The sequence below is a fragment of the Quercus lobata genome, chromosome 8 (assembly GCF_001633185.2).
Source record: "Quercus lobata isolate SW786 chromosome 8, ValleyOak3.0 Primary Assembly, whole genome shotgun sequence".
Classification (NCBI taxonomy): domain Eukaryota; kingdom Viridiplantae; phylum Streptophyta; class Magnoliopsida; order Fagales; family Fagaceae; genus Quercus; species Quercus lobata.
This window is the reverse complement of record NC_044911.1, coordinates 600,107-627,100: the sequence shown is the minus strand read 5'-3', so window position 1 is coordinate 627,100 and position 26,994 is coordinate 600,107. Positions and strand designations below refer to the sequence as shown.

Genomic DNA, 26,994 nt, shown 5'->3' with positions numbered 1-26,994 from the left:
GCAGCACCCAAGTAGTTGGGGTTAGGTATTGGTTGTTGTATCTTTGAGTATTGGTTTGTGCGTTGCGTGATACAAAAATTAATTATTAATTAAATCTCTCCAATTATATTCACTGACAGATCAATTTGTTCTTGTCATTTCCCATTTTTGTCAAACGTGTATTAGATGTGGGCCCACGATGCAGCTGTCCTCTTATCCTCTTGTGCTTGGATATAGTTTGTGTGGCTATGGATATCTTAGGGTAAAAAAATTACTAAAATCAAATATCTTAGCTGTATTATATTATATATTTCATTTCCTTGCCTCCAACTGACCAAACCTTAAAAACACTTTAAGAAATCAAGGCTACACTTTCTTGTCTGCAATGACAATAAGCTATTACTGAGCTTTGAAGTTTTATATAATTGTTTTTGGGTTCTCAAATTATGGCTGCTTTCCTCTTAGCTGCATCCTTGCCCAAACAGAGGTTTCCTACCCCATTAGTAAGGACCCCAACTAGAATTCCTGCAAGCATTCACTTGCTTCAATTGTGCCAAAACTATCAGGAAGTTAAACAATTACACACGCAGTTGGTTGTGACAGGTCTCCTTGACTGTTATCCAAATGCTGGGAGGCTCCTCGAGTCATATGTTAAAACGTCACAAATCAACTCTGCCTTATCAATCTTTCATAGACTACCTTCTCCTGATGTATTTGCCTACAACACCATGATCAGAGGCTTTACACTCTGTAAGTGCCCACATGAATCTCTCTTACTGTATAATAAGCTGTTACTAGATGGACTAACCCCAGACAATTACACTTACACCTTTGTCCTTAAAGCATGTTCCCATTTGGAAGCTCTTTCCGAAGGTAAACAAGTGCATAGCCAGATAATAAAAGCTGGAATAGCACCTGATACCCACATTCATAGCTCACTAATCCATATGTACACAAATTCAGATATCATTGCTTGTGCAGAGCGTGTTCTTGCAGAATTCTCGGAAGAGAACACGCATACCAAGAACGCTATAATCTCTGGGTACCTAAGTAAAGGTCATGTAGAAAAGGCTAGAAGAATGTTTGATACCATGGAAGCAAAAGATGTTGCATCTTGGAGTGCAATGGTTACAGGATACACCAAGAATGATATGTATTTAGAGGCTTTAGGTGTCTTTCATGAAATGATGGATTCCCAAGTGCATCCAAATGAATCAACACTTGTGAGCTCATTGTCTGCTTGTGCTCATTTGGGGGCACTGGATCAAGGAAGATGGATACATGCATATCTTGATAAAGCTGGGGTGAAGATTGGTGTTACCTTGGGTACTGCTCTCATTGATATGTATGCCAAGTGTGGTAGCATCAGATGTGGCTATGAACTCTTTCAAAAAATGCCTCAAAAAGATATAGTAACATGGGGAGTCATTATATCTGGTTTTGCCTTGCATGGACAAGCTGAAAAATGCTTTCAACTGTTTGATGAGATGGTTGCTAGTGGAACTTATCCAAATGAAGTGATCTTTGTGGCTGTATTATCTGCTTGCTCCCATGCTGGATATGTGGAGCTTGGACATCACTATTTCAATCAAATGATTCATGATTTTGGGATTAGGCCTTCGATTGAGCATTATGGATGCATGGTTGACCTCCTTGGCCGTGCTGGGCAGTTGGTAGAAGCAGAAAAGTTCATCATGTTGATGCCGGAAGAACCCAATTCAATTATATGGGGTGCATTACTTAGTGCTTGTCGAACCTATGGTGACGTAAGGAGAGGAAACCATGCTTTCAGACACCTCATTGAGCTTGAGCCACTGTCAGGTGACCGATATAAACTAGCAGGGCTCATGTTGACTAGTGCGGGTGAAAAAGCGGATGCAACCAAAATTAGAAAATTCATCAAGAAAAATGACTTGGAGACAACATGTGGTATGAGTTTTGTTGAAATAGATGGTGTTGTCCATGAGTTTGTAGCAGGTGATATAGACCATAGCAAGCTTAGAGAGATCAACAGGCTATTGAAGGGTTTGATGGCAAATTAGAAATGCCCAAGTTGAAGATGGCATCTAATTTGCCAATACTCTCGATCAGGACTCGGATGGCCAAACCTATCCACCAGTTCAGGAAAAAGAAGCAGTAACTGATTAGTAAATTCAAATAGGAAACATGAGAAAAAATAGAATCCTTCTCCATAGATTGGCATCAATGTATTCAAGTAAAATACACAATAACAGAAACTGGAATCCACTATCAATTACATCAGCTGAACAGCTTTATTCACTCTTGGTATTGATTATTCATTAACACATATAAAGTTACAGTGAATTCTTATTCAAGGATGCTTACTTTTATAAACGCATATAAAGTTACAGTGAATTCTTATTCAAGGATGCTTACTTTTATAAACGCATATAAAGTTACAGTGAATTCTTATTCAACGATGCTCACTTTTTAATATCAAGAATAAATAGGCAAGGAAGTTCATAAAAATATTCATTGCCTAAATTCTAAAACTGAAGCTAACTCACTTAACAAGAACCCCTCCCTGCTCTCTGGAGGAAACAAAGAACCAGAAGGTCCCTGGTGCAGTTGAGCGATATCTTCACCAGATAAAGTTGGCCAGGATTTCCATCAGAAATGCCTTCTAGTCATACTAAGCCAAGTAATCTGATCACCACATGAGGTTGAGTTTAGACTTCAGTCCGGACGGCTTCTTTGTCAGACACCAAGGACCAGGAAAGTTGCTTAACTGTAATTAACAAAAAGCTTAAAAATAAATAACTAACACTTGTACAAAGAGAAGCAAAAAGTGCCATGTAACTTAGAGCTACTAGTCGTCTAATAAAAGCCAGTCTGCACAAACTCAATGTCTGATCATGTATCTGAACCATGCTTTGATGTTTATGAAACTCCTATTTAACATTTCAACAGAAACTTAATTAAGCTTAAGTGAAGTAGGGAGTATTCTTTGAGGAAGACCATTATTTTGGGATTTATTGAACAGTAGAGTTGACATGCCATAATGGATGGCAAAACAAGCAATTTTTGATGTTCATTGAGGTACAGGTAGCACCAGGTAATGAGGTAGCTTACATTGCTGACGAGCTTTGCCCCAAACCATGCAGTGTCCACACCATATGGAGGAGGAATGACTCTGATTCCATTAGAAATGGATGCGGGAAGAAGTCCATGTAGTTCCTTCTCTAACCTCTCTGAACCAAAAGAATTTACAATCAAATGTATCTTGTTATATTTCTTGATTAAGTCCATAAGATTAGAAAGAGATCCATTTCATCTTTCAGAGCTTTGTTGCAAAAGAATAAAACTGTTCAAGTACCTGCCAGCCCTGGTAAACATGCAGTCCCCCCTGACAAGACTACAGTCTTGAACCAAGCATCATCGCTTGTTAATTCTGCATCATGGCAGTGGTCCATACAAAGTGCTACAGCCTGGTGCAAACCCATTGCACGCCTATACCAAGATCATATGATAGACTTAAACATACAAGGCAACAATAACTCAAGAAACAAAATATTAGGAATCCACAGCAAGGACAAACATGGACATATACAAGTGGTTAGACTGTGTTTAGCTCAATGTAGAATATTTTCTGATTGTAAAATTTTTTCAGGTGAAAATATTTTTTGGAAAGGATAATATTTTCAGTTGTATGGTTGTGTTCTGGAAAATACGCTGGAAAATGGTTTCCAATGTTTGGTTTGCACGTAAAATGGTTACCAAAAAATATGTATAATCCGGCAAATGCACCAGACATTGTCTCGGCTGGAGCTTCTTTCTCTCTGTGTTCGGGTGGCTGGAGTGAGGTGTAAAATGGTTGAAGGTCAAATAAAAGTGTAAATCAATTTACACTCCCACCCCCTCTATTTTACGGTCAATTTGACCATATTTTCTAGCCCACCCAAACACCCTGTCAAGTATAAAATATTTTCCGTATATGTTTTTCATCCGAAATAAACACAGCCTTAGACACACCTTTCCCTAATTGCCATCAACCACTGCAAAAGGTTACTAACTGAAAAGAACTGATTCTAGAAATATCAACAGAAAGTGAAACTGCTTATGCATAAAGTAAAAAACAAACTATCCGGTCTATGTATATATTAACGGAGAATTTTTGGACAACTTGTAAATGTCAGTAAGAAACACTTAAAAATGACAAAATTGTCCAGTAATTTTTAGTTTAAGAGTAAACAAATTATTCATCTTTTAAACTCCAAAAGCATTAGTCTTGAGTTTGTCCTTGGCAATAAAATAGTTTCAGGTTGTAAAGCTAGACATAAACCATGATCTGAAGAATTCACTTGGACATGCTCAGGATCAGGCCCCAACCATTTATAAAAATTGAAGTCAATTTTAGGAGCACCAAGCAGATATGCAAGATGTTATTGATATTGGCGACAGAAACATATCTTGGTTTCCAAAGAAAACATTTATATGGGAATCCTTCAGCCCACTTAGAGTGTGTTTGGCATTAGCTTTAAACTTTAGCTTTTAGTTTTTATGTATAGCTTTTTAAAGCCTCACTTTTCCCGCCTTTTATCACTTTTTCAAAAAATTTCAAGGTATAAGTATACTTTAGCACACTTTTAGTAAAAAAATTTCAGCAAAATGCTAAATAAGCTATTCCCAAATAGATACTTAATATAAATAACCAGATTGTGCTAGAAATGAACTTACACTCCTCCAATACTTGGCCAGAATAAGATCTCTCCTGTTTGAAACCGCTCTTTCGAAAGAGTAATAGGACCTTCTCCCGTAATTTCAAATGACGCTGGCATATTTTTAGATAATTCGGCCTCATAATCAGCAGCAACATAACATAGGTTCTGTGTGCTCATTCAGTCAACAAAAAAACAAAAAATTCAGTATGAATATTTCCTAGGGAAACATAATAATCACTGAAACCACAAACTTGACATGGATTCAACTTAAAAAAACAAAAAATAAAAACTATACAAATAAAATCCATAAGAAATCATTGATACTCCTATACTTTCTAATCCCTACCCTTTGAAGCCAATAACACACGTCTTAACCTTTTAAAATTGAGATATACTTGGGAACTTCCTAAATATCAAGAAACCAAGAGGATAACATAATAATAAAAGTGAATATTAGTCCATAGACTGTACATTTTGAAATAATAAGTCCTGTTTCTGTAAGCATCATGTTAAAATGGTAGCAATAACGGTGATATTTGTAGCATTTGGAAGTTTGTGATTGGAAGTGGATATGGCCATGTCAATAAGATATTTGATCGGACCAGAAGAAACTCTATTCATAGAATTTGGAATTACCAGCACTAAGCAAAAAAATTGAGACTCATAGGATCCTGCCTAACCAAAATAATAATAATAATTATTATTATTATTATTATAAATTTGAAGATTTGTCATACAACACAAAAAAAGGACGCACCTAGATTTGAAAGCAGTGCATTCAGTTCTCCAAAAATGGAAGTACATAAGTGAGGATTCCCATTATTTGGAAAGCTATTTTGATTAGCCAATTACTCTACATGCAAATTAGCCAGGACAAAAACAAACTAACCAATCTTTCATGAAACAAGAATAGAAATAAGATAACCATTCTCAAAGCACTACCTCTTTCAGTGTGCGAACAGTATACAGTGATCCGAAATTTATATTGTTCAGCTGCATCAGCTCCTTAAGGAACCCTGTAAGTTTTAATGCTCCCACTCCCACAACTTCCACACCAACCTTGCGCATTACTTTGCCATGTAAAACTGAAAAACACAGTAGCAAATGTATAATATGAAGTCCAATTAACTTTAAAGCTAAAAAGGGTTAAAATAAAAAGAAATTGAAAAGCTAAAAAAGAAGAAGTTGAGAAAGGGATTAGGTGGAAAATAGTGGGCCTACAAATTGCATTATCCAGGAAAAGAGCCATAAGCAGCAATTAAGGCTCACTTTCATAATGAAGAATACAAGAAGGCTCCAAACTAAGCTTAAAGTGCCTATTAAGGCCCAATACTACAGGACATTGCAATAAAATACTCCACATATCAATCTCAACATCATGAAGTTAATAAGACAAAAAATGAGGAAAACTTACTTGGAACAACAGATGTGACTTGAAAACCAATATTAACAACAATTCCTGAAGTTCGTCTCGCTGCATATAATGCTAATATTGCCTAAATTTTTAGAAATAGATGCATAAGATGACATAGAGATAATGAGAATAACAATGGAATTATTGTTCTTTTTCTAATTTCAAAAGATAGAAGAAATCCAGATCCAATTTACAGATCTTAAAAATACAAACACGAAGCATCCAAATCATTAGGTTAATTTGGAGTATTGGTACACGATCATATTCATGCACCATGAAGACAAAAAAATTAGCATGGGTTGTGAGTATGGACAACTGGTTTGCAGAAGCTCCCTCGTCGTGGGAAATTCTACACAAAGACAATCTGGATTGCCAAACTCTCAGGTAAGATAATGTAATTAATGCACTGAAGAGAAGTCATTAGGAGGGTTACAGAAATATAAATTTTTTTAAGTGTACGCTAAAGTTTGAATTTACAGTCAGAGATGAATGTAAAATTATGACGGGAATGTTATAATGTACTAAAGAGAAGTGATTAAGAAGTCATTGCATTATTTAAATATGGTTCAAGATGGAGTTATTTTTCAATCTTTTCAGCTGCCCATAGGAACCCATTTTCATTAGGTTTAGGTTAGATTAGTCCATGGGGGTTTCTTTTTCTCCTTGCACATCTTATGGAAAGCTACAATAACTTTTCTAGGACATTTGCAATGGCATAGACCTAAGCTTTATAGAAGTATTTACATCTCATGGATCTTCTTATTCTTCAAATCACATAACTCCTTTCAACTTGATTTAGCTTTCTATTCTAACAGTGACCGTACCAGAATTTATTTAACAGAAAAGGCTTCTAAATAAAAAGATCAACCTGATTGATGGCACAAACAGCAGGGACATTCATATCAAATAGGGCTGAGTACATGGTTTTTTTGAGCTGCCGCCTTGATGCTTTGGCAGATTCAGTATCTGGAATAACCACAGAAGAAAAAAAACACCATATTATACAAACTGAGAGACAACATATAAGTAAAATAAAATTTTATCAATCGCCATTAAGCCAAAATCTAACATTGTCGGATCTGACAAAAAGATCAACAAATGTTTTTCTTTATGCTGATATATGAATTCAACATGCGATAATGTTCTTATTATTTCCTCCCCAAAACACTTTTAAAAATGCAGATACGAGAGATGAATACTCGGAGTTATTAGACATAATTGATCAAGCATTATGTTTTCATATGACTAAAATGCAAATTACACTCTCTAAGTTTTGGGTCAATTTGAATTTGTCCTTTATGTTTAGAATTTTAGATTTTCATCTTTCATATTGTATAGCTCTTTGAATCCCATTGATTAGGTGGCTATTAAATGCCACCTCAGCTCGAAATGACATAGTTTTTATATTCAATACTATGTCATTTTCATTTTGAGCCCTATTTTAACCAAAGCAGCATACTTTTCTATCAATTCATATAATTCTCTTTTGTTTTCCCCTATTTTCCTTTACTGTCTCCTCTCTCTCTATGGCTGATTTTTTTTTTCTTCTCCACTACTTAGCTCAGCACCGAATGCATTGCAGCCACTGATAGAGTTGGAATTAGTTTTGAGAAGATCGGTGAGCTCATCCCAATCAAACCCCGTGACTCCAACTCGATTTTCAATCCCAAGAGACCTCCTCTTTAAACCCTCCATTGAGGACTAGAGCATCACAGATGTTCACATTGGCAAGGTTCACATCTAGGCTATCTCCACTGACAATTCTACCCTTGCTGCTCCACATATCCATCATGGCTTTCTGACAATGTTGTTCATACCATACCATACATGCTGTACTGGCCAGTATTTATCATACCGACCACTAAACTGGTATAAATAACATCCACGAAGCCAGTTAAAAGATGTCATACAATATGAAACAATACATGTTCAATCATGGCTTGTATATCTATAGCATAATGCTTTTTTTTTCACTACAGGGCTATGACTTCAATTGAAAAAGGTTGGGTTTCAAGTTTTGGCACAGATAATAAGCACAAGCAATGCAGGACGGAGTTATTCAGTAAGTTACTAGATAGTAGCTGACCGTCATAATGGCAGATTGGTACAGACACAACAATTGGCTGATTAGATGGTTTCACCTGCATCCTGTGAAAAATTAAAATCAGCATCTTGAACATATTAAGCACCAAGACAAAGAAGCACTAATAGATTTTATGATTGCAAATATCTTACTGTAATACAACTATAGAAGCTCAAATATGCCATGTAAATAAGTTCCAATATGTACTTCTCGTAGAAGAACTTCACTACTTGAAAACCATATGTATTCATAATATAATGATTGAGATTTTTATGAAGTTTTACTGTAGGATTCCCACATTTGCACTTGTATCTTTATTGCAAATGTAGGTGTAACAGAATATAAATTCATTGACCGGTTGGAGAGAGAGAGAGAGGTTTATATAAAAAATTTCCCAGTAATAGAGAGAGATTGAACCTGTTATAGATAGTTGCAAAAAAATGTCGAAGCCTAGAGTACATTGGAGACTCAATGTTACCAAATTCCTGCACATACAGATACAGCAAAAGAAAACTAAATTGGCAAAACAAACAGTGAAGGGGAGTCAGAAGCACACCCAACAAGCCTATAGGATTTCCCAAAATTTGCAGAATTTGTTTCTGTAATCTTCTAAAGGTTCAGTGAATCAGTTCCAATTAAAACCTTACCAAAAATGTTGCTGATTTCCCAGATGGACAAGCATACTTGCTCCAACCAAATTTGCAATAACCAGAACCACCTATGCATGAATATGTAAACAGAAAAATGAGAACATGTTTTGTAAGTCAGTCCTAAATTCCTTAATGAACACTAAAAGGATTAATAACTTGACTGAAATAACTGGTACAAGTACAACAAAAACAACAAACCTTAAACCAAAATTTTGGGGTTAGCTATGGATTCTCTCAATAGATTAGTTAGGGTTGGCCACAAGTATTCTTTTTTCTCTATTCTATTCTATCTGAAGCCATATTCTCTATTACTCCCTCAACTCGGATCAACTCACTCTTTCTTCCAGTACATCAATCGCTCTCCTCTAAACATGACTAAACTATCTCAAGCGACTTTCTCTCATCTTTTCATCAATAGGAGCTACCCTTAACTTTAAGCAGATTTCCTTATTTCAAATCCTATATTTTCATGTGTTTCCACTTATTCATCTTAATATTCTCATTTCCGCTACGCCGATCATACTACGAAAATGGCTGGTAACATTAAGAAATAAAAATAGTAATAATAACTTGATATATGAAGTGAATCTATGCTAGTGATAGATGCTCACCATCAATAATAACAGAACCTGGAACTCGCATCCGTTGACTATAAATGCGCATGAATGATAATTCTGGCATCAGAGTGGGAAATGTTCTGCAATTACAGTTCATTTTAGGAATGGGGCCACAATATTCCCATGGCAGAATGGTTAAAACTGCATATATATGCTTTTCAATAATCTGATTCACTAACTAACTATAAACCTAATATCGAATTCAATTCAATCTTCATATACAACTGAACCATAGATAACAATAGCCACTTCACCAACAGTCAAAATTCAGACTTTTCAATCAACGATGAAGAAAGTTTCCAGAATAAACATTTGTAGATTTTTAACAAAGAATACACAATTCAAAAGAGAATATATCTATTGACTTTAACCAAATAGCTGAATATTTTGCTTGATTATCTCAGCAACCAAACAGAGTCAGTGCAAAATTGACTTCAACAACGATCAAAATTCAAAATTCTTTATAAACAAAGAAAAATTCAATGTTTTATATTCTTTTCGCTCGAATTTTTCAGCAATCAATCAGGAACAGCGCACAATTCAAATTTCTCTCTAAATTTTTGAAGAAAAAAAAAATTAAACCGAATAGCTGAGCTCCAAGAAATTCCACTGTTTAGCTCTGTTTTCTTGGCAAGCAAACAGAAGCTGAACAAAAAACCGAGAAACTTACTGAAGAGGATAACCGGATCGCAAGCTGGTCTCGGCGAAGAAAATAGCGTCCCAAGACTCATACGGGTGGTTCTGGAGGAAGGAAATCCAGAGAAGATTATCGGAGATGAGCGATTTCCAAGACTTACACACCACGCTCATTTTCACAGCGTCCTTAGCTTCAAGCTTTCTCAGTATCTGCATCAATATATCCGCCGGTAACTGATCGAACGCCCCTAGCGACGACAACGACAACAACGACGACGAGAAAATTCGGTTACGATCCGACGACGACGACGACTCCGACTCCGACTCGGACCGGTTCGAGACCGATCCCCACACTTTTCTGAGCAGCATCGCCATGAGATCGAGCGACCGAAAGCTCGGGTTGCTATCTCATCTCATGGTGTTTGTTTGTGGGGAAAATGAGAAAAATGTTTATGGAAAGAGACAATTTGAAGATTTTGTGAGACTGGTCTGGTCTGACGAGATGAGAGCTGAGTTGTGTGTGAAAATGGCGATGACATGGGTGATGGAAGATGTGACACGTGGGACGATAAGGTGCCATTGATTTCTTTTCTGCGGCTGCATGAAATTATGTAAATGTAATGAACAGATTGGTTTGGTATCGTACCATTAATATACCTTCATTTCTTCACTGTCCGCTGTTGACTTTACCATAGGCTTTTATTTACAATTTCCTTAAGTGTATTTGTTAAAATAATATTTTTTTTTTAATCTTATCTAATTTTATTTTAGAATAGAATGAAAAAAGAAAAAAAAAATGGTCCCATTTTACAAAAATTTACTTTTCTTAATAAACAATTGATAGGTTGAGAATTCATAGTCAACTCTAAAAATTTATGGTTAAGACTTGGTTGTTGTTGTTGTTGTAAAACTTATATAAAGTACCAAATCAAATTTAAATATTTGGGTGGGTTGAATTTAATTGTACTTAGAAAAGATAATAGTGTTTTCTATTTAATTGATCAATGCAAACAAATTTTTGAACTTAATTGAGAAACTTGATATATTGCGGTTAAGGTACTATAATTAAGGTTTTTTATTTATTTATTTAAATTTTAGAATTGTATCATTCCCTAAGTATAAGTCGTTCTTACATATAAAATTGTATAAAGCTGTATAAAGCTCGATAGGGAATTGTCATGCAAAAATGATATTTTGAAAGACTTAATTTATATACTAAATTAATTAATAAAAATTAGACACTTGTATTTTCTCTATAATATGCTTAAAGATTAGAATACATTAGAATACAACTACAAGGTTATGAGGATAGGGAACATTCTCTTGCATGCTGTGTTATATAATCCTGAGCACTACCTTGAGCGGTATTGGTCTAGTCCTAAAATGATGTTGTGCTTGGCATCCTCGTTCGTTAGTGGCCTGACAGGATAATAGAGTATTGATGTAACACCATCCTCTTGTGTAACTTCATGTATTTACAACCTTGGATAAAATTTGTTGATTTATTCTCAAAAAAAGGAAATTTTTTTTTTAAAAAAAAAAAGCTTGTTATGAGATGATTCTCTTAAGGCGACCTTAGTTTTGGGAGAAAATTAGATATTTTCGTTGAAAATTCTAAGAAGTGCTAATTGGGCTTTACCATTTTTGGTCTCTTGTGACCATATTAGTTGTTCTAATGTTATCTTTAATGTTTTTTTATTTTTAATGGAAGAATACTATTATTTTACACGGTGTAAGGCAATATATCTAGGTTCAATTGTCTCATAAATATGTTGTCGATATGCATGTTGTAATTTAAGTTGACCAATTGAAGCTAAAGAGATTGAAGAGTTTTGCTGGTGAAGGGATAACTTGATAGTGAATGGTCAAGGTGAGGAAAAGCTTAGAGGTGTCAATTATGGAGGTTTCAGCCGTTGGACTAGGGCAAGAAAGAGAGAAGAGAGAAGAAAGAAAAGAAATTAGACAGAAATTGAGAGAGGGAAAAGGGATTTGCAAGGGATATGAGAGAGAGAAGCTCTTGCAATGAGTAGGCTATCAGAGTCAGAGTATGGTTGGTTCCATTCAGTTGTGGGTGTTTTAAATGGATTTGGCAATGTTAGATTAATTTATACCTCTAAAATTTATATTAAAAATATGTCATCACAACATTGTGTTGGACATGAGGATAAAAGTTTACAGAGATTGGACAGGAAGACAAAAATTAGAATGCATTCAAAAATTTAGGAATTAAAAAAATCTCATAAAAGTTTAAGAATAAAAAATAAACTTAAAAAGTAGATAAAAAAACAATATTTTAGCGTAAGAGATATAACCAAATAACGAATAATGATTTTATTTTATTTGGTAGAAATAAATGAATAACTACGTCAATAATAATTCATTATAGTATTTAACTATTTTGTTAGTGCATACCAAACATGCTACACACGAACACTAATGACACTTCATGTATAGATTCATAATCAAGGGAGGCTGTTGAAGTGATGTCAACGATGGGAAAATTATTATGTATTTTTCGAGTATTTGATCTAGTGTGCTTTCTTCTCATATAGTATATATTTAATTAATGGTATGTAGCTTGAATATGAGAGAAAGAAAATCACGTCAGTGTATCTAATAGGATTTTTTTGCAATAAAATTCTAATAATTTCGTTAGTTAGTATCGTTTCTAAATTATTTAGGAAACTAACATCTCGAGTTCCATATGCTGGCAGAGTTGAGGTGGATTAAAGTCCACGTGGAACTAGAGTCTTAAAGACTCGAGTCCTTGCTCTGCACAAATAACAACCGATTCATGCAATTCAAAGAAGAAGAAAAAAAATGAGAAGAAAATGAAGGAATTAGAGAAAACCTTCGTTGCTGCCTAGGTTCAATTCGACCCGATTTCCCTCACTTGTAGCTTTCACCGCCATTGCCTGGGTTCAGTTTGTCCTACAATTTAAAATTAGTTTTCTTAAATTTAAAAATACTAATAAAAAAAATATATTCTCAACCCTTTGTGTTCCACAGTTAAAATTTTAGATAGTAACTCTTTGTGTTCTATGGTTACAATTTTAAACAGCAACTCTTTGTGTTCCACTGTTACAATCTCAAATGGCAACCCTTCAGCTTCCTAACGCCAAACTTTGGCTTTCTAACTTCTTCATCTCTTCCTTTCCTCACACTATATTAATACTGAAAAGTTGGATGATTCAGTTTAGGTATCTCTAAATCCTAGTTGCTCTTGACCTCTATTCTTATGGCTGCCTGCATAATAGTTCAACGTAAGGATTAAATTAATAGTGTTGTTCTTTTTATTGCTTTTTTTTTCTTTTTTAATTTTGTTACTACCTCTTTCATGTTGTGGGTCATATATGAGTTTTTATGTATTTAGGTTGGGTATTTGTACTGATATATGATTGTTTGTTTCTATGTTTAAAATATATTTGGTTTTTTTTTTTTAAATAAATGTTTGAGATGGTAACATTATTGGTTTATATTGTGTAATCCATGTGATAGAGTTTTAGTAGTTAAAAAAATTGAATGATAGAGTTTTAGTAGTATCTGTGCCTGCAGAAATTCAATAGAATGATGTAATCCGTGCCTACAGAAATTAAATTTTCTAAGGCATTTTAGTAGTTAGCAAATTGAATTACAGAGTTTAAAATTCAATACTATACTCAAAACATGATACTTCTCCTTTTTTCTTGGTCTCCTCATTTAAGTGAATCCCTCTTTCATCATTGAAATCGATTTAAAATTCCTTCTATTAGCTTTGATTGTACTCTTGGCTATATCATAGAAGACTTTTTTTTTTTTTAATCTTTTTATGGTAATTATCGTCATTTTTGTTGTAGTTGAATCAAAATAAGATTATGCTAGATATGCATAATTAGTAGTTGTTACATCTTCATCATTATCACAAGTTTAAGACAGAAATTACCCATATCATAGCTGTTGCGTCTTCTTCATTGGCAAACTTGATCATCTTGACAAACCTTTTATTTATCCGATTGAACCACATGTATTTATTTACTTATGGATTCTATTTGGTCATAAGATTTTTATGTCTTTTGATATAAATTAACTAGCTGGTATGCTAGCCAAATCGTTTGCTTCTTCAAATTTTTTTTAATGTTTTACTTTGCCTCCAACACTATTGTAATTGGTTGTCTCTTTAATAGCATGTTCTTTCTCCATCACTATATATATATATATATATATATATCATTTTGTAGGATCCAAGCAAGAAAGAGTTTAAGATGCTTGTTGTGTTATTCTCTCAAATTTTTTACAGCATGAACAACTTGCGGTATTGAAGTAATTTTGAATATTTTATATCAACAGTTATTTGTTAATAGGTGTTTGACAACTTTAAAATATGAAAAGTTTTAGGTTAAATGGGTAACAACTTTGATTTTGTTAATTTTTGCTATCTAAATTACTAATAGTGATTTATCATGTTAAATTGGTAGTTTATTTGTATATTAATCAGCTACAATGTTATACTATTATTTGTTTTTTCTTTCTAATTTGTGAGGCTTAAGTCAAATAATTTTGAATAAGTTCTCTGAAATCAAATTCATACAAAAGAAATTTTGTTAGAGATTTTGTAAGGCTAAGGGGAGCTTGAAGATAATATAAGTTTTGGCCTTATATAATGTACTTATATTGTGAGCTTTAGTTGCTACAAGTAGTATTGTAGTAACTTAGATATGAAACTCTAGATGTAACACAAATAGCTAAGGATAACGATATTCACTAATATTTGTCTTTTAATTTAAATGATATTTTGCATAATTGTTTTGCATTCATTAGATTTTATTTTCAGTAATTTTCCTATGCATAGCACAGGTTAGCGATTAGTAATGAATAATAGGACATATTTCAAAAGGGTAAAATTAAACTAAGTGATAGTAAATCTCCATGGACAGAATTTTCCTCCGAAATGGTTTGGCGGACAGTTCCTCCAACCCACTAAATGGCAACTCAAAAGACTATCCACACTCTTTTAGACACACTCACAATGATCTACTTAATAGTAATGTGACATGTTTAAATGACTAACAAAGTGTATTAAATCACATGATTCATTAAATCAAAGTTCATTTCATTGCATTTCCCTGCTTAGATCAAGTTCTCCCCCAAATTAACGGCTGCAATAGGTTGAATTTGCAAGGGTTTGTGGAGTTATGATCAATACCCTCCTATTAACAGGATGGCATTGTGCACATAGCATCACGTATATTATGTAAAAAATAAGTTGCCTCTCCTTCCACTCACAACAGAAGACTCCAATACATTCCCCCAGGGGTGCAAACCGTGGCCACCACAACCCCCACCCCCCCTCCCCCTCCCTAAATGCACTTAAGACGTGGAAGTACCATTCAGCTCAACTCATCCAGAGGTCAATTTATTGTATACTGGGAGTTAGTTTAGGGGTGGTTTGGATCTAGTGTCCAGTGCACTGGACCTAATCCGAACCCATTTAGTTTAGACCCCTTCTTTTCTAATTGGGAAAAAAAAAATAATAATAATAGAGCATATTTGAAGTAGGAGTGATATTGGGTCGAGTTCATTGTGACCCAAAACTCGACCCAATAGAAATCGGGCTTGGTTCTTTTCTAATTGGGAAAAAAAAAAAAAAAAAAAAATAGAGCATATTTGAAGTAGGAGTGATATTGGGTTGAGTTCATTGTGACCCAAAACTCGACCCAATAGAAATCAGGCTTGGTTGCCTGAAACCCAACCCGACTCGAAAATTCAGGTCTGTAATTAGGTCGGTTTTTCAGGTCTCAGGTTGGACAATTTTTAAATATATATATATATATATATATATATATATATTGCTAGCTGTTCATATTCCTTCACCAATCTCTTCCAAGAAGCACAATTCCTTAACGCTGAAGTACATAAACGAACATTATTGCTTTCAAAAGACATAATGACTCCAAGAAACATATTCCAAATAGGTTTCACTTAAACATTCTCTGTATTGATATATTGAAATTCCAAACAAGTGTGCCCTTTCAACATGAGCAAAAGGAGCAGAACTCACCATTTGATGAGTTCACTTTGACAGATCAAGTATAATAAAGCCGACCAGATTTATTTATTTATTTATTCTAAAGCAGACCAGATTTGATGGATATGGCCTTTTATCTTAACAAAAAAAATGTTATTAAGGTCAGGAAAATGATGTAAAGTTTCCATAACAGAACCATCATTCACATCTTCAAAGAAAACCCAAATCATCCAATATTATCAAAAAATCAATAATAAAACAACCTGAATTCATCAACCTGGATTCTATAGTTAAATATCAAAATGAAGGTCTTGAGGAGGATTTACAAGACCTTTTTCATAGGTTTGAAAAAGCAAAAGAAAAACCCAAATCATTACAAAGTATATAAGTTATGGCTCCATCCACAAGCATAAAAGAAAAGAGGCAGACATACAGGAGGTTCTTGCAATGACCACACCTGGCAAAATCTCAATCCATTAGAAACTATCCATTAACAGTGTTAATGGATTTAACAGTGAACAAATTAAGAAGAAAAATAAATTAATTTCAAAATTCACTGCCCATGGAGAAAGCAAGATCAACAGTATCTATAAAAACTAGACATTAAGAGAGAGAGAGAGAAAGAGAGAGAAATAAGAATGCTTACCACGGTGCATAGAACTCAACCAAAACATCTTTGGTTTCATCCAAAACAACCTCACCAAAATTATCAGACGTGAGCACCACTACATTGGATGGAATTGCAGCTATCTTCACGTTAGTCCCTGAAAACAATTGATCTAATTAGAAATTTCAGGTGGTTGGGTATGCACGCGTGGGAAAACATAAGAAATTTATAGTGACATTAGTTCCTGAAACTGTGACAGGGAAATTGTTAAAACCACAAAGAATGTCTAGCAATTAATGTTCTATTCTATGAGATATACTATGTCAAGTCAGAATGATCTATTGTGACACATTCTTGAAGACGTGATAGGGAAAAGAATAATAGTATAAAAATTATGTGTAGCAACCAAAGTTCTACTATACATGTTAGGGTAACACCTGAGGACTTGTTTAAAGACAATGAAGGCAAAGCATCCACAAGCATAAAAACAAGGTCTCAATTCCAAATTTTCATATGGACCAGGGCAGTTTGTTAGACATGCATTCCACAAGCAAGGGCAGTCATTTCAAAGCATACAATGTTTAAGGGGATTCCTCTCACAGCAAAACTATTAATTGAATTCAAAAAATTAATTTCAACTAATATCCAAAGATCACAAGCAGAACAGCTACCACAAAATTAAAACTATTCATTTAACAGCAACAAGATGTAATGATTGACATGAAGATTTTAGAGATACCCACCAGACTGTTTCTAACAATTTGAGACTATATCAGGCATTTACATGCAGTTATAAATCTAAAAAACTAAACTAAAAAAGAACAAATCGAAAGGTACCCGTGAGGCATGGAGTCAAAGCTTTAATCCCATTGCTTCAGCAAGCCCCCATCCAAAATAGAACCTCTCAAACCTCTTACTACCAACACTTTCAGGAACCTTGAAATACAAAAACCTGAACAAAATCAAAATGGGTCCTTAAAAAAACACAGCTCTTTAGTTAAAAACCTGAAAAAAATTGAAATGGGTCCTTAAAAAAAAACTAGTTTTGCTGCCTGTAAGTACAATTCAAGCCAAACCCACATCACAAAACACAAGAAAATCAAACCCAAACAGGATATTCACATAGAATAAAACCCAAAATCTTAAAGTATTAAAAACCCAACTAAATTAAGGGGAAAAAAAAAACCCAACAAAGAGAAGGATGACTTACACACGTAGAGATAGAACTAGGTGAGATTGAGACTTGGGAGAGTAGCTTGAGTAAGATTCACAGAGCTGAGAGAGGCTGGAGAGCTGAGGGAGAGAGACCAACAAAGAGTAGGGTTTTTTCAACAAAAAAAAAATCAGGTCCAGAAGTTTATTTACAAGAACCGATGCCGACCTGAACCCAAAAATAACCCGACATTAAGGCCTGAAACCCAACCCGAATATTCTCAGACCCGCCCAAAACCTATCGGGCCGGGTCGGGTGGGTCAGGTCCCTTGCTCAGTCCAAATTTGAAGGCAACTTTATTCAATGGACATATCTGTGTGTCTCCAATCATAACACCCAAATCATGGGTCAAGTGGCATGCAACCAAGCATATCATAGAACAAGATACAAACAAATGCATGCAACATAGAGAAAGGTAACACCAATAAAGGAAAAGTTTAAGATCTCTGTTTTCACGGGTAGTTGTTTTGTCTGTGCCTCAGCATGCTAACATGATTACCATACAAATAGAAAAGCAAGTCACTAACCATTACCAAAATACATATTGATTTCGATCTCTATCCATGGTGTGTGTCAACAAGGGTGGAACCTAGTTGCATCTATAACTTCACCAAAACTGTCAGGGAGCACATTAGCACCAACTAAGATTTCCCTAAAACAGACGTCTAGCACTTAAAAGCCAAAGAAGCCAAGTTCACTGGCTCTTTCCTTCTCAAATGTCTGAGAGTACTGATAGATGATTGTAACAGCAAGTAATATTCCAGTTCCTGAGCCAATGGCCCCCATGAAATCTGCCAGCACTGTAAGTGCACCAATGCATATTCCACCAAATGCAGCTGCAGTAGGTATGTAGCGATTCAGCTCCTTCTGTAAGTTTGAATCACGATGTCCAGGCATCACTGTTTGTTGTTCCTGCAGAACCAGTATGGAGTGTTTAGCATCATCCAAATGCATAATAATTCATAATTATAACATTTTTGGAGCACCATAGCTTAATCCTACATATCTCATCTACAATGTAATGCTAATGATCATAAAACAGCAGCAGTGCAAAAGGCATATCATCTATAAGCATGGAAAATCAAAAAGGAACTCTGAAGGTATACAAACATTTCATAAAGTTACAGCAAAAAACAGAGCATAGGTGTCTTCATATGATCACAAAACTAAGAAAACTAGGGGCATCTCATGCCTACTTAATTAATGTTACATGAGGTGTCATTACTGGTCAATAGCACTAGCAATCTATATTATTGATCAAAGAGATTGCTCTTCAAATGGTTAAAAGTAAAAATAAATGTCTTTTTTTAAGTGTGACATAAGTTTCATCTTGGAATACCTTGAGCTGTTTAGCAACATAACAGGCAGAAGACCCAGATACCTCAATCCAGGTTTTTGAGAATAGGGCACAAGCTGAAAGCATAAACACCAAATAGAATAGAGCATGGAATGGATTGGCTGCCATATCAGCCAAACTGCATAATGATAACATCAACAGAGGAAAAACCAAGGCATCAGAGAAATGGACAAAAACACAATGACTAGCTACTCCTGGTGGCCCACTCTTTTGCACTTTAATATGATAATACGATAATATATGATAAAAGAAAATACTGCATCACCTTGCTGGTGCAGTGACATAGTAAGCAAGACCACCGACTGGAATATACTGGCCACCTGAATATTCAGATTCCTTCCACTTTCCCAACAGATTTACAATGAAATTATCACTGTACTTCCTGTATAGCAACTGGATGAATTTTTTTTTAATTAAAAAAAATGTTGTCATTTCAATTTCAATTACAATGTAAAGCAAGGTGTTTGATATTCACCACTGCATAATTAACTTTAGTACCTGGGAGATGAAATAGAGATTTGACACAAGGGCAGATTGGAGAATGATAGGCATGTTGGAGGTGTAGAAAAGCTTAATTGGATACGAGCCCTGTTGTCCACAAGCATTCTTTGATCTGACAGGCAGAACTACATGGAAACCTTGGAAGTAGATGACCATAAGGAAAATCAAGACCGTGGCAAGCAAATCAGTAACATTTGGCAGGTTTTGCTGGTAAAAAGCCTCTTGAAGAGCACGAACTTTGTCAATCCTAGTGATCAGTAAAAGGAACAAAGCAATAACAGCACCTTCAAATTCAGCCCCCCAGCCACTGTTAATGGTTGTGGGGCTAAAGGCTTTCCAAATAATGTTTTCACTGCACAGTCAACCGAAAATAGAGGATTAAAACACCATAGATCATACCATTCTAAACACCATGATGAAAATCACATTTGTAGCCTACCAGATGTTGGTTGCTATGAAGAGAGAGATCCCAGATCCCAGACCCCAGACCATATCCCTTCTGGAGAAGTTCATCTAGGCATATCACAATAATTCCAGCAAAGCAAAGTTGAATAATTATAAGAATAGCATTGCCCACACCGAGTTGACCAACACTGCCGTACATCCCAGATAGGACACAGGCAACTGCAAGACCAACAGCAATCAGGATGCTAACAACTTTTGTGCCCCATTTCTGCAAAAACACGTGCCAAAGAAAGCAGGATTCATTACACTAGAAGTCACACAGCCAAATCACAATTGAAGGATAGTTGATTTTTAGAAAGTAACAAGGCAAGGATGTGCAGCTTATAATTTTATGTACATATATTTACATTTCAAATACAGAATCCAACAAGAGTTGAAATTTGCGACATTAATTTCTTGGTGGAGACAGCATCTAAATCTGAATACAAATCTCATTTTCCTTGAGAAGAGCAAAGATCCACTATTTCTTTAACTAAGAAGACAGTGGTCCCAAAAGAATCAAGGAAACGCAAGACCACAAGCATTTTGACTAATGTCACTCAGTAAATCTAAAAATTAAACAAAGACTGGACAGAAACAACCCTAATCTGCAATAATTTTTGTTTGCTAGGGAACATCATTAGACTTTAAGACTTGCCCATTAATGGTGGATACTAAAATGTTGAAGTGGTAATTGGCATAAAGAAACATTATAGCCCTCTTGTAAGTTTAATTGGCCCCCTCAGGCTTTAAATTGACAATCAAGCAACTAAATTTTTACAATTGTTTCGGGTACATTGAAACTAAGTATAGTGGATTAGTAAAGGGTTCCAATTTAAACTTAATATAGTAATTCTCAAAAATAGGGAAACATAAAGCTCTTAGAGCAAAGTTTTAATTGACTGCTACAACTTCATGCAGAAAAAACTGCTTACAATGAGAGAGAAAGAGAGAAAGAGGGAAGGGGGAAGAAGGGGGGGGGGGGGTCCTTCATAGTTTAGGGCTGGATTCTAAGTAAATACTGAATTTAAAAAAAAATTAATTACAACCCTAAACTTCCTAAATTGTTTCACTTTGCCTCCTTAGTGAGTCACTATTAACTAAAAGTAATGGAAACTCAAGTGAACTAGCCTTGAAAATTATCAGGACACTAAAAAATCTGAAACACAAACACCGAAAGGCGAAAGTATTTTAGTGCCAGAAAACCACTCACAAGAAAATGGTTTCTTTATTAAAATGTGTCTCTTTATTAAGGTTTTTTAAAGTTGCTTGGATACATATTTTGGTTGTAGAATACAATCAAATATTCATATGAAGCAAACTTGAAGTCTAAATAGGTTGTAAACACAGATTACATGAATTTCTTTTATTTTTAGTTTAATGAGACATACTAATGGTCAAAATTGCAAAAATTTAATGGCATAAGGTAGGAATTGGTGCAACTGAAAATTTAAGGTTTAAACAGCAAGGTCAAACTTTGGGGGTTTTCATGTAATTATTTCACAAAAATTTCTCAAAACTTACAAGAGGGCACGATCCTTGCAGAAACAGTTGTCCACTTCAATGAACTTGGACCCAGCCAAGAGTTGCATCACTAGCCCAGAAGTCACAATAGGTGTATTTCCAAGCTCCATCACAGTCCCACGGATTGATGCAAGAATAACACGCATCCAATAGAGGATCGGCACCCGTTGTTGAGTGTATGCCATAAAGAGGAAGCTGACGGCAAACAAGAAAGATGAAAAGTGAAATGACAGTGTAAATGACCTTCTCTCTGAAGGGAATTTTCCTGTCAGCACTCTGAACTTCTGGCAAAAATGAGAGAAACGGTCTGACCAGATGCAACACTCTAAATCCTCCTCCCATTTTTAACGGTGAAAACTAAACCAAGCACCTGCTTCCAAAGTTTACACTTTTATCATCAGTAGATCAACAATATACGTGCCGAGTAAATTGTTTAAGAACAATTTAAAGATAAGATTCAAGTTTATTAGTAACTATAAAAGGATTTTATAGAGTATGAGGTGAAACTGTTGAATAAAGTTTATCAAATTAAATGGGGAAGGACCATAAAAAAAAAAAATCTTACTAAAGCATGCACAATTCTTATTGATCACTACCATAAAAATCATCCATATAAAAATGCCTATAACATTCCAGTCTATATCTTGTAATCCATGTGCATTGCATAATAGTGGTTCATCATACTAAAGAAGAGCCTTTTGAAATTGCCTCTAGCTATGAGCAACTGACTCCACTCATCAAAACCAGTTGCCGGGGAATCCATGTGCATTCACCCTAGATAGGCTAAGCAGTTTATGCTCTTGTCCAAGAACACACGGCATAATAATTAGAACTCAATGGTCCCAAACAATCTCAAACAGTGACACCAATTCTGTTACATCTCTTAGGATTATCAACAAAGCACTCACAGACAATGACACTAATTTAGTTAATTCTCTTCCTGATTGTCATGTTCACAATCCATCAACTAGCATTTTATCTAGTCCTACACCATAAAGCCTCTTGGAACTTTGAGACCCCATTGGAGTCAACACATCATCAGCACAAAACCATACAACCATGCAATACATTAGCGAAGCCCGAGAGTAATTCAAAACCAAACAAACCAACTAATATGGGTACATATTCAAAATGAAAAATGTTGCTATCCCACATCAGCCACAAATGAGATCACATTAATTTCAGAGAATGCCATATAATTCATATATTATTATGATACAGACACATCAATTAAAGTTATAGCTCACAACGCTAGGAAAATAAAATAGATAATAAAAAAAAAAGTACTTAAATTTAAAACTGATCTAACAGTAAAAAGTATTTTTCTGAACCAAAATTTTTTTCACATCAGGTTGAATTTGCAAGGGTTTATGGAGTTCTGATCAATACCCTCCAATTAGCAGGATGGCATTGTGCACATAGCAACACGTATATTATGTAAAAAAAAAGTTGCCTCTCCTTCCGCTCATAACAAAAGACTCCAACAAATTAATGGATGAGAATATTGTCTGCGACTTACATAATATCTCATAAAATGAATGGTTAAGCTATGCTATCAAAAATCATTCATATAGTAGGAGATCTTATAACGTTATGGAATCTTCGAGTGTGATGGGAAATTATCTCATCCATGTCATCTGGAGCCCATCAGAAAAAGAAATTGCAACAACCTCCTGCCATTTCACATTATTTATGTATATCAGATCAGTAGGCATGTTGACATACTGTGAAAGTTGAATTGCCCTCATGTATTTTATACAATTTTTACAAGAATGTTCATCATCATGGCAGGAACATCAAAACAAATGGTAGACCTGCCCAAAGAAAACGTGATATTTCTAAAACATGGCAGTTCAGGAAATCCTAAAACTGACTTTGCATCCCAAATTCAGATATTGTATCTGATCTTACTTAAGGATCACGTTTTAGAAGATGGATTTTTAAGTTCAAAAGCAGCATGTAACACAATGTAGTCATGAAATTCTCTGGGATGGTCCAAACATGCCTCTTGCTCCCTGTCATTCACATCCAAAGCCTTTTCCGGCCATAAGAAAGGCCACTAAACACATCAGCATGTCACAATCAACTTATGTACCTCACAAATTCCTTTCTAATAATATTTAGTGCTGCAAAGAGGTTAGTTACATTTTAATGCAAATCAAGCTTCAGCTAAACTTTTATTTAAATAAAATAATGCATTACTTTATTGCAGATATCCAGTTAAATGCAGCAGTCTTTTTCATCTTTCAAGAAGGAAGCCAGTGGATATGCGTTTTGGAATAGAAAACTAAAGTAGAAATGAAATCCAATTATATTCATGTCCAAAACATCTTTGCCCATCTAAACTAAAGGATCATTCAGCACCAACAAAAAAAAGGGACATCTTTTGATAGGTAAGAAATGTTTTATTAAAAAAAATTCTACTTTATGTATAAAGAAAACGAAGAAGCATATAGAATTCCCGTAAAATAGGGATCATAGAACAGGGCATAATTATAAGTAATGCAAATAAGAAAAGGAAAACAAAAATCTCAGACTTGAACTCTAACCAGAAGAAGATGAAGAAGAGCCTCCAAACGCAGGAGCTGAAGAAGCACCCAAGGCACATGCTGAGCTTCCAGGACCAAAAGAGTGGGCTCCTTTCTGTGAAAAATAAAATTGAAGATTCCTGAGTTGCCCCAACAATTCCAGTTGAGGTTCCAATCAGTTATTTACACTCACAAGACTCAAGCAAGAGTATTTACTGCCTTTGCTTTCCCATTTACAAGAATATCATAAGTAATCTCATCAGGTACAAGACCTCTGTCAAGCATCTCATCATGTAGTCTAAAAGCTTCTTGCAGATTCCCATCCTTGAAGTGTCCAGCAATCAAGGTATTATAAATAAGAACACTAGGAGTCATGCTCTTCCCATCCATGTCTTCCAAAATCTTGCGTGCATTTTCTAGCTGTCCTTTGTTACATAGGCCATTTATTAGAACAGTATATGTAATGATGTCTGGCACAATACCCTTGGAAAGCATCTCCGAGTATAGATCTGATGCAAGTGGTAATTTCCCATCTTTTAATAATCCATCAATCAATGTAGTGTACGTTTGCAAATCACACGGAATTCCCTCATTAATCATTTTCTTGTGCAAGTCAAGGGCTGCTTCCACGTTATCTAGATTCCTAAAGCCACTAATCATGCTATTGTACACAACTGTATTTGGAGACAAACCGACCTCACGAAGTTCAGAAAAAAGTTCACGTGCACTTTCCATGTCTCGCCTTTTGCAAAACCCATCAATTAGAGCGCAATATGCCATGACATCCAATTCAAGACCCTTGCTTTTCATCTCATTCAGCATTTTCAGAGCAAGATCAATATTATTGCTTTTGCAAAAACCATTAATCACGCTGGTGTAAGTGACCACATTGGGGGAAATTCCACTTTCACACATCCCTCTATAAACAGACAATGCAGAATTGATGGCACCCTCCTTGACAAATCCATCTATAATGCTATTGTAAGTCAAACAGAAGGGAATGAAACCCCTCTCAACAAAGTTCTTCAACATCTCCTTTGCCTCAGATGTGCGGCCAACTTTGCACAAACCATTGATAACAGTGTTAAATGTGAAGTCTGTGGGAACAATATTTACACCCACCATTTGGTCAAACACATCAAAGCCACGTTCAGTGTCACCTTTCTTAAAATATCCATCCATTAAAACAGAATACGTTATCACATTAGGTTTTAAGCCCTTTTCTATCATCTCCAAAAATAAACTATTTGCAACATCCATATCCCCCTTTCTGCAGTGGCCAAGTATCATGTTGTTGTAAGACACTACATTAGGTTCCACACCCTTGCCAATCATTTTTTTCCATATACCTTGAGCCTCAATTACCTTACCTTTTTCAGAGAGCCATGACAAAAGCTTATTATATGTAAAAACATTCGCAATTCCACATTCAACTGCCTCATCAAACAGCTTGAATGCATTTTCCAGTGACTGAGATTTCAAGAACCCAAGTATTAAGGAATTCACATTGAAGACACTAGGCTGGATACCCTTTTCTTTCATTTGGGTGTAAAGCTCATAGGCCTTTTCCATGTTCTCATTCTTACTGCACCATTCAATCAAAATTGAGTAAGTAACCTTGTTCGGTGAAAGTCCATCCTCACCAATCTTATTGAACAAATCCAAAGCACTATCCAAATTCCCTTGCATGCAATGCCCCTTCATCAAATTCGTCGCCACAACCAAATTCATTGACTTCCCACAGCTAACCATCTCATCCTTAAGCCTCAATGCCTCTACCATATTCCCATGCTTCACACAAGTTCCTATAACACAAGTATAGGTACCCTCCGAAGGAACCCATCCCATTTCTTTCATCTCCTTCAATAACACAAAAGCCAAACTCAAATTGGGTTTCTTACAAACAGCCTGAATAACAATACTATACACTTCTGCATCAAGTTCTATCCCTTTAGCCTTGGCCTCTCTAAAATACTCCTCTGCCTTCTCAGGCTTCCCGTCCTTCAAGCACGCACGCATCATCACATGTACAGTATAGCAATCGCCACTAATTCCTCTACATACCATCTTATTGTGCAATTCATGTATTTCACCAAACATGTTTCTCCTAACCAATGCAGCCAAAAGAATATTGATATACGGTACCCAAGTAATTATATCACTCTCAATCATTCTATTATAACAAAGCACAGCATCTTCAATTCTATTAGCTCTAACATAACTATTCAACAGATAATTAAAAACACGCGAATCCAACACGAAACCAAACCTGTTGGCGCATTCGACTAAGTGATCGACAAAAACATCCGGAGCCGGAGCTGAATCCCCGAAAACACAGTCAGTAAGCAAGGTTTTAGCAAGTTTTTGAGTCTCCGGGAACCCCACCAAAATGTGAAGCAAAACACAGAAAGCATCCACGGTTTTAACAAAGCCTCGCTTTCTCTCAACCTGTTTGAAGTGATTCAAAGCTGATCTTGGGTTGTTCTTGTGGGTGAGGAGGGTGTTTATGAGATGGGTTTGAGTAAAAACTGAGTTTTGAGAAATGGGTTCGGTGAAATCTGCGTTTTCGGATTCAGACTCAAAATCGAATTCTGAAGTGATTTTCTCGGTGTTGGGATTCTCAGGAAATTGAGGTCTATTGAGAAATTGTGGGTATGAGCAGAGAGATTTAGGGTTTAATAAAGCGCGGAGAAGAAATGGAGAAGAAGTGATTGAAGATCTCATCATCATCATTATTCTGTGTTTATAGAGAACGT

At 35.4% G+C, this 26,994-nt stretch overlaps 3 protein-coding genes and 1 pseudogene across 3 annotated transcripts; 1 reads left to right on the top strand and 3 right to left on the bottom strand.

Moving 5' to 3' along the window:
- The first annotated feature begins 254 nt into the window (after positions 1 to 254).
- On the top strand, positions 255 to 2,087 carry LOC115957391 (pentatricopeptide repeat-containing protein At5g66520-like). The gene has a single exon (XM_031075619.1). It carries the CDS (start codon positions 426 to 428, stop codon positions 2,019 to 2,021), a length of 1,596 nt encoding a protein of 531 aa, XP_030931479.1. The 5' UTR covers positions 255 to 425; the 3' UTR covers positions 2,022 to 2,087.
- A 61-nt stretch (positions 2,088 to 2,148) lies between these two features.
- LOC115957392 (actin-related protein 8) lies at positions 2,149 to 10,666 on the bottom strand. Its single transcript, XM_031075620.1, has 12 exons — positions 10,096 to 10,666; positions 9,420 to 9,505; positions 8,806 to 8,876; positions 8,576 to 8,643; positions 8,162 to 8,223; positions 6,944 to 7,041; positions 6,076 to 6,157; positions 5,604 to 5,746; positions 4,678 to 4,826; positions 3,317 to 3,450; positions 3,073 to 3,191; positions 2,149 to 2,728 (listed from the first exon to the last, which is right to left on the bottom strand). Exons 1-12 carry the CDS (start codon positions 10,434 to 10,436, stop codon positions 2,651 to 2,653), a joined length of 1,431 nt encoding a protein of 476 aa, XP_030931480.1. The 5' UTR covers positions 10,437 to 10,666; the 3' UTR covers positions 2,149 to 2,650.
- A 5,586-nt stretch (positions 10,667 to 16,252) lies between these two features.
- On the bottom strand, positions 16,253 to 24,439 carry LOC115955886 (annotated as a pseudogene).
- On the bottom strand, positions 24,437 to 26,971 carry LOC115955404 (pentatricopeptide repeat-containing protein At3g54980, mitochondrial-like). The gene has a single exon (XM_031073520.1). It carries the CDS (start codon positions 26,969 to 26,971, stop codon positions 24,437 to 24,439), a length of 2,535 nt encoding a protein of 844 aa, XP_030929380.1.
- Positions 26,972 to 26,994: the final 23 nt, after the last annotated feature.